Source organism: Abramis brama (genome assembly GCF_963993115.1).
Source record: "Abramis brama genome assembly, chromosome: 6".
NCBI lineage: Eukaryota > Metazoa > Chordata > Actinopteri > Cypriniformes > Leuciscidae > Abramis > Abramis brama.
The window spans coordinates 46,477,977-46,493,313 of record NC_139968.1 but is presented as its reverse complement, the minus strand read 5'-3'; the positions used below and the strand labels follow the sequence as shown (position 1 = coordinate 46,493,313).

Sequence of the window (15,337 nt, the reverse complement as noted above, 5' to 3'; positions counted from 1 at the left end):
TGCTAAGCTATCATGTGTTGCTGCTGCTACATAGATTTCAGAGTTAGCTAGCTGATTAGCCTTCTAAAATACACTGTGCATAAATAAATAGTTATATAAATAATACTACTAAGCTAATTGATTAGCCTGTTAAGATATTATAATATACAATATTAGTCAATAATTTAACCAGTTAGCCTCCTTAGTTTCTGCACATAATCACATCAAAATTAAGAATCAATCAAGATTCTCCTCAGACTTCTGCAACATATACTTGAGAAAGAGTAAATAAAATTATTTTAACAAAGTAATTGCGACTTTCCCCTCACAATTCTGACTTTTTTCTTCGCAATTCAGAATTTACGAGATATAAACTCACAATTGTGAGGAAAAAAGTCAGAATGACATTTTTTTTTCTAAGGCGGAAACGAGCTTCCATACTTTACGATTAGCTTTTTGACATACAAATTTAACTAGCGTAGCTAAGATTGTTTGTGTCTTTTCGTAGAGTACGTTATCTGCTCATAACTGATCAAACTTGTGTAAAATCATCTTCTGCCCATATCTGGAGAGGTCTGAATCATTGAAAACACTTTCCCCAACATCTTTTACATGACTTTATTAAATTCAAATAATAAAAACAGACATTTATTAACACACAATCCAGCCGATAACATCCCAGAAGTCTGCTAACAGTCTAGAGAAACGCAAAATAACCTTCAAAAGCATCACCGATAAACGTGTCTTTGGTCGCGGATCTGAGAAAAACCCAACAGCATCAAACATCAAACTGTTTCTGCAGTTACAACACAGCATGACGTACACAAAACTCTTCGTCTCGGACGTTGATTGGTCGAAAACATCCGTCAACGTCTCTGTAACGTGATGTTCTCGCTATAATCTACGGTTTAATGGCGGTCGAAAAACCAACTTTCGTTATAATCTTCATCGTAATCCAGTTTCACTCTGATTTGTCTTTCCGTTTTCCTGTGACTTTATTGGCTACCGTCGAGCCCACCGAGGACACGCCCCCTGCCACCGCCGAGACTCCGCCCTTCACCAGGCCGACGCCCACCGAGGGGACCGCGGTCACAGCTGATTTGGTGATCTCATAACTTTTCCCGCCCAGCCAGGAGACTCCGCCCACTGTGGCCCCGACCACGCCCCTCACCACGCCCGTCACCCGCCAGATCATCCCGGGCGGAGCCGGCGCGAGATCCTTACCGCCATCTGCTGACGATTAAAGGAACGTCGCTTAGTTATAATAATGCACAAAACATTTGTATCTTGTGTTTGTTAAAATTAGCAACAAAAAAAAAGAAAAAAAAAAGACATACAATGAATGACAAAAAAAAAAAAAATAATAATAATAATAATGCACAAAACATTTGTATCTTATTTTTTGTTCAAATTTGCAATAAAAAAAGAAAAAAGAAATATAATGACAGACAAAAAAAAGAAAAATAATTATAATAATAATGCACAAAACATTTAACATTAGTTTTTTTCAACTGTTTACACACATTTTTTCTTTTTTTCAAAACTTTACACACAAATCCAAGAATTGCACACACAAAATGCCTCACATCTCTTGCTAAATAAGCACTGCATTCAAAATATCACACACATCTCAAAAGCAAACGTTTGTCTTGCGTTGCAAACACCTTTGCCATTATATTATATTTTTGGATATATCACATACACACAGTTATTCAACACCTAAAGCTCTTTTTCATGAGCTCATATGTTCATTTCTGGACAAGACTGAAAGTAATTGGCAGAGAGATGTTGAAAAATTCACGGTAAACACGTGTGTGTGAGGAGTGTGTGTGAGGAGTGTGTGTGAGGCTCTGATGAATTACTGTGGTGTTTTGATAGGTTTTGATAGAGAATTGTGTGTTGTGGATTGCAAAAAGTGTTTTATGAAACTGAAAACTGTGTCGAATGCCGAGAATGAGTGTGTGGTTTTGCAGATCTGGTGTGTGTTTCTGGTGTGTGAGTGTCAGGTTTCAGAAATTGTGTGATAGGTGAGGATTTTGTGTGTAAGCGGTTGAAGAAAACTGTAATAACCAGAAATAAAACCAAAACGGGTGAAATATATGAGCAGATTTCATGTTTTCTGGTGATGTGTGTGTGTCACGCAGACGGTTATTACGCATCTCTTGCATCATCAAACAACATTTTGTCCAAAAACAAGCATGAATTCCCAAGCGCGCGCAGGAACGCCTCGGAGCAGAAGAGCGGTATTCCCGAATGACTCACACAAACACTGAAATAGCCGACTGCAAATCTCACAACACTCCATCTCACGAGAGCGTGTGTGTGTGTGTGTGTGTGTAAGTGTGAGAGAGAGAGAGAGAGAGAGAGCGTGTGTGTGTGTGTGTGTGTGTGTGTGTGTGTGAGTGTGTGAGAGAGAGAGAGAGAGAGAGAGAGAGAGCGTGTGAGTGTGTGTGTGTGCGAGAGAGACAGTGTGTGAGTGTGAGTGTGAGAGAGAGAGAGAGAGAGCGTGTTAGTGTGTCAGAAATAGAGAGACTGTGTGTGTGTTTGTGTGTGAGAAAGAGAGAGAGTGTGTGTGTGTGTGTGAGAGAGAGAGAGAGAGAGAGAGTGAGTGTGTGAGCGAGTTTGTGTGTGTGTGTGTGTGTGTGAGAGAGAGAGAGAGAGAGAGAGAGAGAGAGTGAGTGTGTGAGCGAGTTTGTGTGTGTGTGTGTGTGTGTGTGTGTGTGTGTGTGAGAGAGAGAGAGAGAGAGAGAGAGAGAGAGAGAGAGAGAGAGAGAGAGTGAGTGTGTGAGCGAGTTTGTGTGTGTGTGTGTGTGTGTGAGAGAGAGAGAGAGAGAGAGAGAGAGAGTGAGTGTGTGAGCGAGTTTGTGTGTGTGTGTGTGTGTGTGTGTGAGAGAGAGAGAGAGAGAGAGAGAGAGAGTGAGTGTGTGAGCGAGTTTGTGTGTGTGTGAGAGAGAGAGAGAGAGAGAGAGTGAGTGTGTGAGCGAGTTTGTGTGTGTGTGTGTGTGTGTGTGTGTGTGTGTGTGTGTGTGAGAGAGAGAGAGAGAGAGAGAGAGAGAGAGAGTGAGTGTGTGAGCGAGTTTGTGTGTGTGTGTGTGTGTGTGTGTGTGTGTGTGAGAGAGAGAGAGAGAGAGAGAGAGAGAGAGAGTGAGTGTGTGAGCGAGTTTGTGTGTGTGTGCGTGTTAACTAGATAAACTGTAGTTACAAGATGATCTCCAGACAGAAGCTAAATCTGCACACAAATGTAAAAATGACTCATGAATAAAGTAAATAATGCCAGTAAAATGACATAAATGATGTGTGTGTGATTTCCATGCATGTTGGGTCGATCCTTACGGAGAAGATGTAGATTCTGGAGATACTGATGAAGTGATTATGAATTATGAAGCACGAGTGTACCTGCGGATGGACTGGGTTGTGTGTGTGTGTGTTGAACGAGTGTACCTGCAGACGGACTGGGGTGTGTGTGTGTGTGTGTGTGTGTGTGTTGAACGAGTGTACCTGCGGACGGACTGGGTTTTGTGTGTGTGTGTGTGTTGAACGAGTGTACCTGCGGACGGACTGGGTTGTGTGTGTGTGTGTGTGTGTGTGTGTGTGTGTGTGTGTGTGTGTGTGTTGAACGAGTGTACCTGCGGACGGACTGGGTTGTGTGTGTGTGTGTGTGTGTGTGTGTGTGTGTGTGTTGAACAAGTGTACCTGCGGACGGACTTGGTTGTGTGTGTGTGTTGAACGAGTGTACCTGCGGACGGACTTGGTTGTGTGTGTGTGTTGAACGAGTGTACCTGCGGACGGACTGGGTTGTGTGTGTGTGTTGAACGAGTGTACCTGCGGACGGACTTGGTTGTGTGTGTGTGTGTGTTGAACGAGTGTACCTGCGGACGGACTGGGTTGTGTGTGTTCTTCTTCTTCTCCTCCATATGTTTCACTCCTGGACTGAACTTCTGAATTCACACTCTACAAATCAGACAAACAGAGTCTATATTAATATTCATATTCACAAAGTTTACAAATTAATCAATTTATTATAATTTGTCTTTAATCGATAATACAGGTGAAATGCACAGGTAAGCAGAAAAATTAAATAGGAGATCAGAGAAAACAAATATAAAAGTAAAATTAACATAATTATAGTGCAATGTTTCCAGAATGTCGTTACAATATGGTCACTTTATATTCTTTATGTTAAAGATTCAAACACTTTCCTGTTGATATTTTTCTCCTTGTGCAATAATGTGCATCTCTCAAATGCGACTTTATTAAATTATATTTCTTAAAGATGCACAATCGATCCGAAGAAAACTTTCATCAAGTGTTTATCATATGAAATGAGATGCAGATTTCTCCTCACCTTCACCATGATTGTGCAGGTAAATTCACCGCATTCCTCTCCAGACGCGCACAGAGCTCATCGGGGTGTGTGTGTGTGTGTTTGTGTGTGTGTGTGAAGAAACTCCACTGTGGCGACGTGGCGCTCAATCCAGACCAGGATGCGAATCAACCGGGCTCATGAATATTCATGACGCTCGCGCAGTGCTCCTACGTGATTGGTTGAAAAGGGGGCGAGAGCGTGAGTTATGATTAGCAATCGTGTTACGTGACTGGACGCTCCGAGAAAATAAACAAGGTACGTGAGCACGACCTAATTAATATTCATGAGCACCGCCTTCGCCATAGAAGGATTGGCTACTTCAACCGTAGCGTCCATGCGTCACAAGTGCTGGTCAGTCAAATCCACATTCTAAAACATAAGATATTGATAGCAAACACTTGAGTAAGGATTTAACTCAAGTAAATTATATGTATAATCTGATTTTGGTTGAATATTTGTTCCTACTCATTCATATTGAATGTACAACAAAAATGTTAATCAGAAAATTTCTAAAGAGTCTATGGAATTAACAATAGCAAACAACACTTAATTAAAATTAGAGTAGTTTGAATGCTAATTTATTAGGAACCTAATTTTACTTGGTAAAATGATTAATATTTATTTCCAGGTTTAAGTTAAATCCCAGATTTTCAATGTAATCTCTGACCATCTGAGAAAGCTCTGTGAGGAGATGCAACTGTATAGTAATATTTATTTACACGCCGAAGCTCATTTCAACATGATTTATTTGTTATTTTGCATAGCATAGACATGATATTTAATATGACAAACAAATGTGCATTAGAAAGACTTTCAAGTTTCATAATTTTCCTTATTTGGTTAACAAAAACTCTCATGTACAAAGAAAAACACACCAGTTCAAACAAGCAACACCCGGTATGTTTGTTTGACAGTTCAAATGACGTGCTACATCATGCGGTTCCGTTCGGTATGTCACATGATCCTCGAGTACAGTCATGTGACATCTTCGCTGAGCCGCACAGTCTCTAGTGTCCAGCTGGAGGGGCCGGACTTATGATCAGCGCTGCCACTCAAACGTTTCGACCTGCTGCGTGGCTCCGCCCCCTCTAGAAGCTCCTCCTCCTCCTGCAACTCACGCTTAAGCCCCGCCTCCATCGGGTCATCTGTCACATCTGTGAGGAGATTAAACCAAGTCAGTGTTTATGATAATTTGATGGTGTTTTATAGCTTTTTAAAGAGTGAACGCTCAGCTAAATGTCTCAAAAGCATACGTTTTTTAACGTTTTACCTCGCGTGAGTTCTGCCGTTTTCTGCTGCTCCGTGCGCACCTGACGCATCAAACCCAGGTTCCTTTGACTCGCCTCTGTGTGGCACACCATGGGACAAGGATAGTCCTTACCTGCACACACACACGGGTCAGAACATTACTAAACTGCAGTCGCAGCGATGGGTTAGTTAGCATCTAGCGTCTTTGCGTACCGATGATGCAGCCGGCGCTGAGCTGGACGTCTTTAGGCGCTTTCCACGGCTCGTAAATATACTGCGAGGGGAAGTTCTTCAGCACGGGCAGGTACTTCCTGCAGATCCAACACAGAATGTCATGAATATTAAACGCTGGTGAGTGTGGCAGATCAAATGCAGAACCTCATGAATATTAAACGGCGGTGGGCGTGGCAGATCAAATGTAGAACATCATGAATATTAAACAGCGGTAGGCGTGGCAGAACATCATGAATATTAAACAGCGGTGGGCGTGGCAGAGCAAATACAGAATATCATGGATATTAAACGGCGGTGGGCGTGGCAGAACATCATAAATATTAAACAGCGGTGGGCGTGGCAGAGCAAATACAGAATATCATGAATATTAAACAGCGGTGGGCGTGGCAGAGTGAACGCAGAACATCATGGATATTAAACGGCGGTGGGCGTGGCAGAACATCATGAATATTAAACAGCGGTGGGCGTGGCAGAACATCATGAATATTAAACAGTGGTGGACGTGCCAGTGTGAACGCAGAACATCATGAATATTAAACAGCGGCAGGCGTGGCAGAACATTATGAATATTAAACAGCGGTGGGCGTGGCAGAGTGAACGCAGAACATCATGAATATTAAACAGCGGCAGGCGTGGCAGAACATTATGAATATTAAAAAGCGGTGGGCGTGGTAGAGTGGACGCAGAACATCATGAATATTAAATAGCAGTAGGCGTGGCAGAACATCATGAATATTAAACAGCGGTGGACGTGCCAGTGTGAACGCAGAACATCATGAATATTAAACAGCGGCAGGCGTGGCAGAACATTATGAATATTAAACAGTGGTGGACGTGCCAGTGTGAACGCAGAACATCATGAATATTAAACAGCGGCAGGCGTGGCAGAACATTATGAATATTAAACAGCGGTGGACGTGCCAGTGTGAACGCAGAACATCATGAATATTAAACAGCGGCAGGCGTGGCAGAACATTATGAATATTAAACAGCAGTGGGTGTGGCAGAGTGAACGCAGAACATCATGAATATTAAACAGCGGTGGACGTGCCAGTGTGAACGCAGAACATCATGAATATTAAACAGCGGCAGGCGTGGCAGAACATTATGAATATTAAACAGCGGTGGGCGTGGCAGAGTGAACGCAGAACATCATGAATATTAAACAGCGGTAGGCGTGGCAGAACATCATGAATATTAAACAGCGGTGGGAATGGCAAATCAAACTATTAAAGTGGCTTGTGTGGAGTGAGCGTGATCATACCTCAGATACTGTCCTTGAGGGTCAGTCCGACGACCGAAGCGCACCGGGCAGAAGATCCTGGTGTATTTGTGGAAGAACGCGCTGGCGGACAACCACATCCAGTTCCCAGCGTTCAGGCTGTAGTCTGCGTCCAACAGGAACTCCTCGAACACCTGAGAACAGACACGGAGGCGGCTGAAATACCTGTACGCTTGACTCAACAGGGGCTTTCCGGGTAGTTATAGGAACTTAGGAACTCGCCACCAGGGTGTTTCCCGAGAACTAATGGTTCTCTTAGGAACGTTTTCCTGGTTGCGTTCGCACCGCCAGTAGGAACTCTGAAGTGACGTAAGACACGCTTGTTGTTGCGACTTTTATTTCTACGGCACTGAGAACGACTGCATTCTCTGTGTTCATTAGTTTACGATCTGTCTAACGGTCCTGTCTAATACGTTATTAGATAGAAGTGTTATACATAGAAAGTAGACAGTAATGAAAAGTTATTAGCGTATGGCGTGTGTTTGATGTCCAGTGTTGCTGAGCAGAAATACATAATCATGTTTCTCTCGTCTCCTCAAAGTTGAGTTGGATTTACAACTATTTGCCGAGATACAACTATTCAAAAATCTGGAATCTGAGGGAGCAAAAAAATCGAAACATTGAGAAAATCTCCTTTAATGATGTCCATTTATTTTCACAATTTTGCTGCATCCACTCACAAAATTATTTTCATAGAACATGATCTTCACTTAATAATAATTAAGTAACCCATCATTTTGACCCATACAATGTATTGTTGGCTATTGCCCCACATATACTGGTTCTGTGATCCAGGGTCACAATTAGTTCCTCCAAAAGGAGTTCCTAGAACTAAAATCGTTCCTAGTTCCTGCGGTGCGAACACGCCAAAATCCGGGAACTTCCGGCAATAGTTCTAGGAAGTATGAGAAGGTTCCTCCGGAGCGAAAGCCCCTACACAGACACACACAGACACAGACACACACACACACAGAGAAAGCCCTGCTTCACCTTCATGCCCTCCTCCCAGCTGATCCACAGGTCTCCTCGGGTCAGGAAACAGGCCACGGCGTGTCGAGCCAGATGATGGATCCAGCCCTCCTGACGCAGCTGGGTCATGATGGCGTCGATCCAGGGGAACCCGGTGCGGGCCTGAGGAGGAGAGCGTTACTGACGCCACACACACCCAAGAGTACACCCAGAGTCCTGCACCCGACGGGCGGCACGCTAATATCTGATGCAACGGGTGGAATAATGTTTACGTGTTGGGTACGGTGCGGGTCAGACGCGGGTCCAATTTGCTTAACTGCATTGACTCAGAATGCCTAATGTTGGTCTTATTGCTTGTGTTAGGCTACATGAGCAAATGATTTGTGTCTAACGTGACCTCATGTAGCAGACTGAATGCGGGTCCGGTTCGGGTCATGGTTTTTATGTCAAACGGGGTTAAGATCAGTGTTACTGTCGGGTGTTCTGTTCATAACTGCGGGTTGGGTTTATCAAACAGGACCCGTGCAGGACTCTGGTACAGACGCTGAACACTCTCTTACGGTTCTCCACTTCTCCAGAGACTCGGGCTCGTGGTACCAGCGGATCTGCAGGCAGATCGGGTTCCCCTCCATCTTGGTGAAGTTTGGCGTGGCGGACGCGACGGTGTAGAAGAACTCACGCCACAGGAGCTGGCCCTGGAGAGACACGGGCGGCAGCGAGTGGTTCTTCGACTGCGGATGGAGAGCGTCAGACTCAGTGAAGCTCAGGGAACATTTAAAGGGGACACATCATGAAGATCTGACTTTCCCCGTGTGTAAGTGCTATAATCGGTGCTTCTACCAACACAGGAAACATGAAAAGTGAAACCCAGTAACTGTGTTCTGGAGAGTCTTTCTCTGCAAGCATGTTAAAAATAAGCCGATCAGATTTCGCTCTCCTTCTGACGTATGAAGAGGATCTTATTATAATATTACCGGCCCTTAATCTGCACGTTTACACACTCCAGCCGACATTTGGTTTCACACGCGTCAACAGAGACCAGTTCTAGCGCACTGATGAAGATCCAGCAAAGCCTGAAGCTGTTCTGTGGTTGAGCACAGACGAGCACTGAACACTATTGACCAGAACATGTCACCGCTGTCTTATAAAGACCTCAGGAACTGTGGACACTTGTGGAGAAGTTCAACATGATGATGAGATGATCAGTGTAACTCCACAACAACTACAGAAATGTCTCCACTAACATTCAGAAGCTCTTCCTGAGTCTCTCCGTAAGGCTGCACTCGCTACTGGTGATTCTGGGATTCTGGATGAGTGAGATTGGCCTGTTCTGTTATTGCCGGAGTTTCTGAAGCTCGTGTAAAGACTCCGCCCTCTTCTGAACGGAGGCGGAGCTAAAGCTCATTTGCATTTAAAGGGACACACACAAAAACGGCACGTTTTTGCTCACACCCAAAAAGGGGCAAATTTGACAAGCTGTAATAAATTATCTGGTATTTTGAGCTGAAATTTCACAGACACATTCTGGGGACACCATAGATCTTGTGAAGAGGGTATAATATGTCACCTTTAAAGAGTCTGACCTGTGCGTACACGCTGCTGAGTCTGTGGTAGAAGGTTCGCACCGACAGACAGCCGAGACTCAGGTACGGGCTGAGCGCTGTCGTGCTGGGCAGGAGAGAGTTCGGCACCGTACGCGGTTTGGAGAAACTCGACACCCATCCCTACACACACACACACACACACACACACACACACACACACACACACACACACACACACACACACACACACACACGGCACTCCTGAACCAATCAGATTCATGCATTGATATATTTCGTTCATGTAAGACTTTGTTTCCTTGTGATGTACATCGGTTTTATTTTAGAATTATTTACTGTGTATATACTATTATAGTATTTAGAATTAGATTTATTCATTTAGATTTTTTGTTTAAGTTTAATTTTCATTAATTTAGATACATTTCTATATATCTTAACATTTTTGTACTTTCACTTAAACTTACTTCATTTCAGTTTGTTACTAAAGCAACATTTCTAACTTTCAAGTTTTTTTTTTAAGTTTTCCATTTATTTTCCATTATTTTAGCTTTATTTCAATTACCAAAAGTGATTTTTAATAGTTTTATTTAACAATAACAACTCTTTAAAAAAAATAAAATAAAATAACAACTCTGATACATGGAATTTTAGTACTTTAAACTTATTTTTATTCAGTTCTAAGTTTTTCAACAAAAATTATTATTTGACTTTATTTCAGCTTTATTTCAATGACCAAAAACAAATTGTAATACTTGTAGTTTTAGTTACCAATAACAAAACTGACGCACTTATTTAAAATATTTCTATTTAGCTTTGATACTTTTTTATTTCAGTTTAGTTTTAGTAATTATAGAACTTAAAGTTATGTTATTTTCAGTTAGTTGCCAAGGCAAAATTTCAAATATTCAAATATTACTCAGTGAATGAAAAGGAAGTGTGACTCCGGAAGTGCGACTCCACACTTCCAGAGTCAGTGTGACTGGAGTCAGTGTGTGTGTAGTCGGAAGTGTGTGTGGAGTCGCACCTGACTCCGCAAGTGTGTGTGGAGTCGCACTGACTCCGCAAGTGTGTGTGGAGTCGCACTGACTCTAGAAGTGTGTGTGGAGTCGCACTGACTCCGCAAGTGTGTGTGGAGTCGCACTGACTCTAGAAGTGTGTGTGGAGTCGCACTGACTCCGGAAGTGTGTGTGGAGTCGCACTGACTCCGCAAGTGTGTGTGGAGTCGCACTGACTCTAGAAGTGTGTGTGGAGTCGCACTGACTCCGCAAGTGTGTGTGGAGTCGCACCTGACTCCGGAAGTGTGTGTGGAGTCGCACTGACTCTAGAAGTGTGTGTGGAGTCGCACTGACTCTAGAAGTGTGTGTGGAATCGCACTGACTCTAGAAGTGTGTGTGGAGTCGCACTGACTCCGCAAGTGTGTGTGGAGTCGCACTGACTCTAGAAGTGTGTGTGGAGTCGCACTGACTCCGGAAGTGTGTGTGGAGTCGCACTGACTCCGCAAGTGTGTGTGGAGTCGCACTGACTCTAGAAGTGTGTGTGGAGTCGCACTGACTCCGCAAGTGTGTGTGGAGTCGCACCTGACTCCGGAAGTGTGTGTGGAGTCGCACTGACTCTAGAAGTGTGTGTGGAGTCGCACTGACTCCGGAAGTGTGTGTGGAGTCGGAAGTGTGTGTGGAGTCGCACCTGACTCCGGAAGTGTGTGTGTGGAGTCGCACCTGACTCCGGAAATGTGTGTGGAGTCGCACCTGACTCCGGAAGTGTGTGTGTAGTCGGAAGTGTGTGTGGAGTCGCACCTGACTCCGGAAGTGTGTGTGGAGTCGCACTGACTCCGCAAGTGTGTGTGGAGTCGCACTGACTCCGGAAGTGTGTGTGGAGTCGCACCTGACTCTAGAAGTGTGTGTGGAGTCGCACCTGACTCTAGAAGTGTGTGTGGAGTCGCACCTGACTCTAGAAGTGTGTGTGGAGTTGCACTGGCTCTAGAAGTGTGTGTGGAGTCGCACCTGACTCTAGAAGTGTGTGTGGAGTCGCACTGACTCCGCAAGTGTGTGTGGAGTCGCACTGACTCCGGAAGTGTGTGTGGAGTCGCACTGACTCTAGAAGTGTGTGTGGAGTCGCACTGACTCTAGAAGTGTGTGTGGAGTCGCACTGACTCCGCAAGTGTGTGTGGAGTCGCACTGACTCCGGAAGTGTGTGTGGAGTCGGAAGTGTGTGTGGAGTCACACCTGACTCCGGAAGTGTGTGTGTGGAGTCGCACCTGACTCCGGAAATGTGTGTGGAGTCGCACCTGACTCCGGAAGTGTGTGTGTAGTCGGAAGTGTGTGTGGAGTTGCACTGACTCTAGAAGTGTGTGTGGAGTCGCACCTGACTCTAGAAGTGTGTGTGGAGTCGCACTGACTCCGCAAGTGTGTGTGGAGTCGCACTGACTCTAGAAGTGTGTGTGGAGTCGCACTGACTCCGCAAGTGTGTGTGGAGTCGCACTGACTCCGGAAGTGTGTGTGGAGTCGCACTGACTCTAGAAGTGTGTGTGGAGTCGCACTGACTGCGGAAGTGTGTGTGGAGTCGCACTGACTCTAGAAGTGTGTGTGGAGTCGCACTGACTCCGCAAGTGTGTGTGGAGTCGCACCTGACTCCGGAAGTGTGTGTGGAGTCGCACTGACTCTAGAAGTGTGTGTGGAGTCGCACTGACTGCGGAAGTGTGTGTGGAGTCGCACTGACTCCGGAAGTGTGTGTGGAGTCGCACTGACTCCGGAAGAGTGTGTGGAGTCGCACTGACTCCGGAGGTGTGTGGAGTCGCACTGACTCCGGAAGTGTGTGTGGAGTCGCACTGACTCCGCAAGTGTGTGTGGAGTCGCACCTGACTGCGGAAGTGTGTGTGGAGTCGCACTGACTCCGGAGGTGTGTGGAGTCGCACTGACTCCGGAAGTGTGTGTGGAGTCGCACTGACTCTAGAAGTGTGTGTGGAGTCGCACTGACTCCGGAAGTGTGTGTGGAGTCGCACCTGACTCCGGAAGTGTGTGTGGAGTCGCACTGACTCCGGAAGTGTGTGTGGAGTCGCACCTGACTCCGGAAGTGTGTGTGGAGTCGCACCTGACTCCGGAAGTGTGTGTGGAGTCTCTGGAGCGCGTGTGTCTCTCCGCCGGGCCACAGTGTCTCCGACTGAACCTCCAGCCCCAGATCAGCCAGAGACGGGACGCCGTACGCCAGCTCGGGATCCGCAGGGGTCGGGCATCTCCTGCACACACAATCACACCGATCACCAACAGGGTATTACCATGGTAAATGTAAAAAAACACGGAACTACAATCACAATAAGGCCCAAAACTGATTCTCCCGTCTCCATCTGCGATTCATTCCCACACACACTTGGCAGACTGAAGAACCATCTGCTCGATGAGAGCGTCAGACACAACACACACACACACACAGACGGTCGGTCCTTACAGAAAGTCCTCAGCGCTGACGTCTCGGCACGGTTTCTCTGGCTCACCCAAAACTGACAGAACGTGCAGGAACTTCTTGTATGTGAGCGGAGGAGAGCCGCCGTTAGCCTGAATGATCCTGGAGAGAAGCAGAAACATGCTTTAAAGGGATAGTTAACCCAAAAATCCACTTTTATGATGGATAGATGCACTTTTATCATGGATAGTTGCACTGCCATTATAAAGCTTGTAACATTTTTTAATATAACTCTGATTGTATTCGTCTGAAAGAAGAATCACACCTAGGATGACCTGAGGGAGGGTAAATCATGGGCTAATTTTAATTTTTGGGTGAACTATCCCTTTAACGCATTAATCACGTGGTTCTTCGCTCATGAACCGTCGGCGTGCCGCGCACCTCTGGACGTCGTACAGTGTGTGCGACACACACGTGTGCGTTTGCATTCCGCGTTCCTCCGCGAGCGCTTGAATCTCCCGCTCCATGCGGGCGTGATACGGCTCCACCTCGGTGTCGTAGCTGATCTGCGTGACGCTCCAGCGGGTCACGAGGTCGCGCAGGACCGTAGCCGTCGAGCCGCGCAGGACGTAGAGCCGCGAGCCTAGCGCACGCAGACGCGCGTCCAGATCCTCTAGGCTCTGCAGGATGAAGCGCCAGCGGGTCGAGGCCACGGTCGTCGTCTCCTCGAGGAGCGCGCGGTCCAGCACGAACACGGGGAACAGCGCGGCGGACGAGGCTAGCGCCCCCTGCAGGCCGGGGTTATCGTGCAGACGCAGGCCTTTGCGGAACAGGTGGATGGTGCGGTGGCTCATGACGAACGAGAGTCTGAAACAGAGGCATTCCAACTAGCTCTTTAAACATGCTAACTGTGCTAAATGTAAAAAAAAACACCCTAAATATGGTATTACCATGGCCAATGACAAAAAACATGGCATCACCTTCAAAATACGGTCCAAAACATGCTATTACCATGGTAAACATAAAAAAAACATGGAATAACGATCATAATAAGGGCCAAAACATGGTATTACCATGGTAAATGTAAAAAAAAACATGCTGTTTCCACCATCATAAGGTTCAAAACATGGTATTATTACCATGGTAAATTAAAAAAACATGGCATTACAATCATGATGAGGTCGAAAACAGGGAATCACCATGGTAAATGTCAAAAAACATGGTGTTGCCATCATATTACCATGGTAAATGTAAGAAAAACATGGCATTTCCATCATAATAAGGTTGAAAATGGTATTACCATGGTAAATTAAAAAAACATGGAATTACAATCACAATAAGGCCCAAAATATGGTATTACCAAGGTAAATATAAATATTGTTATTTCCTATGGTATTACTTTGGTAAAAGTAAAAAGCACGGCATTATTATCACAATATGGTCAAAACACATGGTATTACCATGGTAAATGTTAAAAATCATGGCATTACCAACATGGTAAGGCCCATTGTATTACTATGGTAATTTACAAAACACATGGTATTATTACTATGGTGTAGTCTAAAACATTGCTGGCAAATGTCCAAAACATGACTATGGTACATGTGCAACTGCAGTGCATTAATTAAGACAAATCTTTATATCTAACGTTTATAATTAATAATATATATTTAGGTTATGATCCTTTATGAAACAGCACCTAGCGCTGGCATTTCACCACGTGACCGAGACCAAAACATGAACACAGCTATAACTTAATACACACGTTTAGATTAATATGCACTGTATTACTAGAACATTTTTACATTGATCAATATTTAAATAATAATGTTTGACATTTAATGTTTTAACGATTTCTTTTTTATGATCAAACCTATGTCACCCACCTTCAGGTCGCCTCAGACAGCATTCATTAAGACACTTCAACCAATTAAACGTTAGAAACGCAAAGCGTGTGTTTGAATATGATTACTAACAACTAATTAATATTTAATAGTGGATCATAACGTGTAAATATGCGCATCCGCAGAGCCAGAACACAAAACACCGCTTCTCTGACCTGATCCCGCCCTCCTCACTTCCTATTGGACGGTCAAATCCATATGATACTGAATTCGAGCTTCTGATTGGTCATCTCCGTTCAATCTCACATTCCTCAGCATGTGATTGGACGTGACGACTGTAACTCTAATGTAAAGCAACCGGCGTTCTCCATATTTAAAATGGGAAATTAATCAAACATTAAATACCTAGTTTTTTAAACAGTGATATTGAAATGTTTTGCAGGAGTGAATCGACATC

At 44.7% G+C, this 15,337-nt stretch overlaps 2 protein-coding genes across 3 annotated transcripts; both read right to left on the bottom strand.

Moving 5' to 3' along the window:
• Positions 1-579: 579 nt before the first annotated feature.
• LOC311085105 (transmembrane protein 263-B) lies at positions 580-4,455 on the bottom strand. Of its 2 annotated transcripts, none has more exons than XM_084117524.1 (3): positions 4,325-4,455; positions 3,849-3,930; positions 580-1,212 (listed from the first exon to the last, which is right to left on the bottom strand). In XM_084117524.1, exons 1-3 carry the CDS (start codon positions 4,331-4,333, stop codon positions 941-943), a joined length of 363 nt encoding a protein of 120 aa, XP_083973650.1. In that variant the 5' UTR covers positions 4,334-4,455; the 3' UTR covers positions 580-940. The 2 variants fall into 2 exon arrangements, with proteins under 2 accessions (XP_083973650.1, XP_083973651.1); XM_084117525.1 differs by having other exon boundaries at positions 580-1,209.
• A 619-nt stretch (positions 4,456-5,074) lies between these two features.
• cry4 (cryptochrome circadian regulator 4) lies at positions 5,075-15,112 on the bottom strand. Its single transcript, XM_084116825.1, has 11 exons — positions 14,923-15,112; positions 13,478-13,903; positions 13,082-13,198; positions 12,728-12,872; positions 9,662-9,802; positions 8,639-8,809; positions 8,100-8,240; positions 7,092-7,243; positions 5,807-5,904; positions 5,616-5,726; positions 5,075-5,499 (listed from the first exon to the last, which is right to left on the bottom strand). Exons 2-11 carry the CDS (start codon positions 13,888-13,890, stop codon positions 5,321-5,323), a joined length of 1,668 nt encoding a protein of 555 aa, XP_083972951.1. The 5' UTR covers positions 13,891-13,903; positions 14,923-15,112; the 3' UTR covers positions 5,075-5,320.
• Positions 15,113-15,337: the final 225 nt, after the last annotated feature.

Bases quoted from the DNA above. Each gene is read 5' to 3' on its own strand.
- cry4 (XM_084116825.1), bottom strand. From the start codon at position 13,890: ATGAGCCACCGCACCATCCACCTGTTCCGCAAAGGCCTGCGTCTGCAC. The intron at 13,199-13,477 runs GTGCGCGGCACG...GCTTCTCTCCAG, and splicing joins ACACTGTACGACGTCCAGAG to GATCATTCAGGCTAACGGCG. The intron at 5,905-7,091 runs GTATGATCACGC...TTGGATCTGCAG, and splicing joins CCTCAAGGACAGTATCTGAG to GAAGTACCTGCCCGTGCTGA.
- LOC311085105 (XM_084117524.1), bottom strand. The intron at 1,213-3,848 runs GTACACTCGTTC...TTTAATCGTCAG, and splicing joins ACAACCCAGTCCGTCCGCAG to CAGATGGCGGTAAGGATCTC.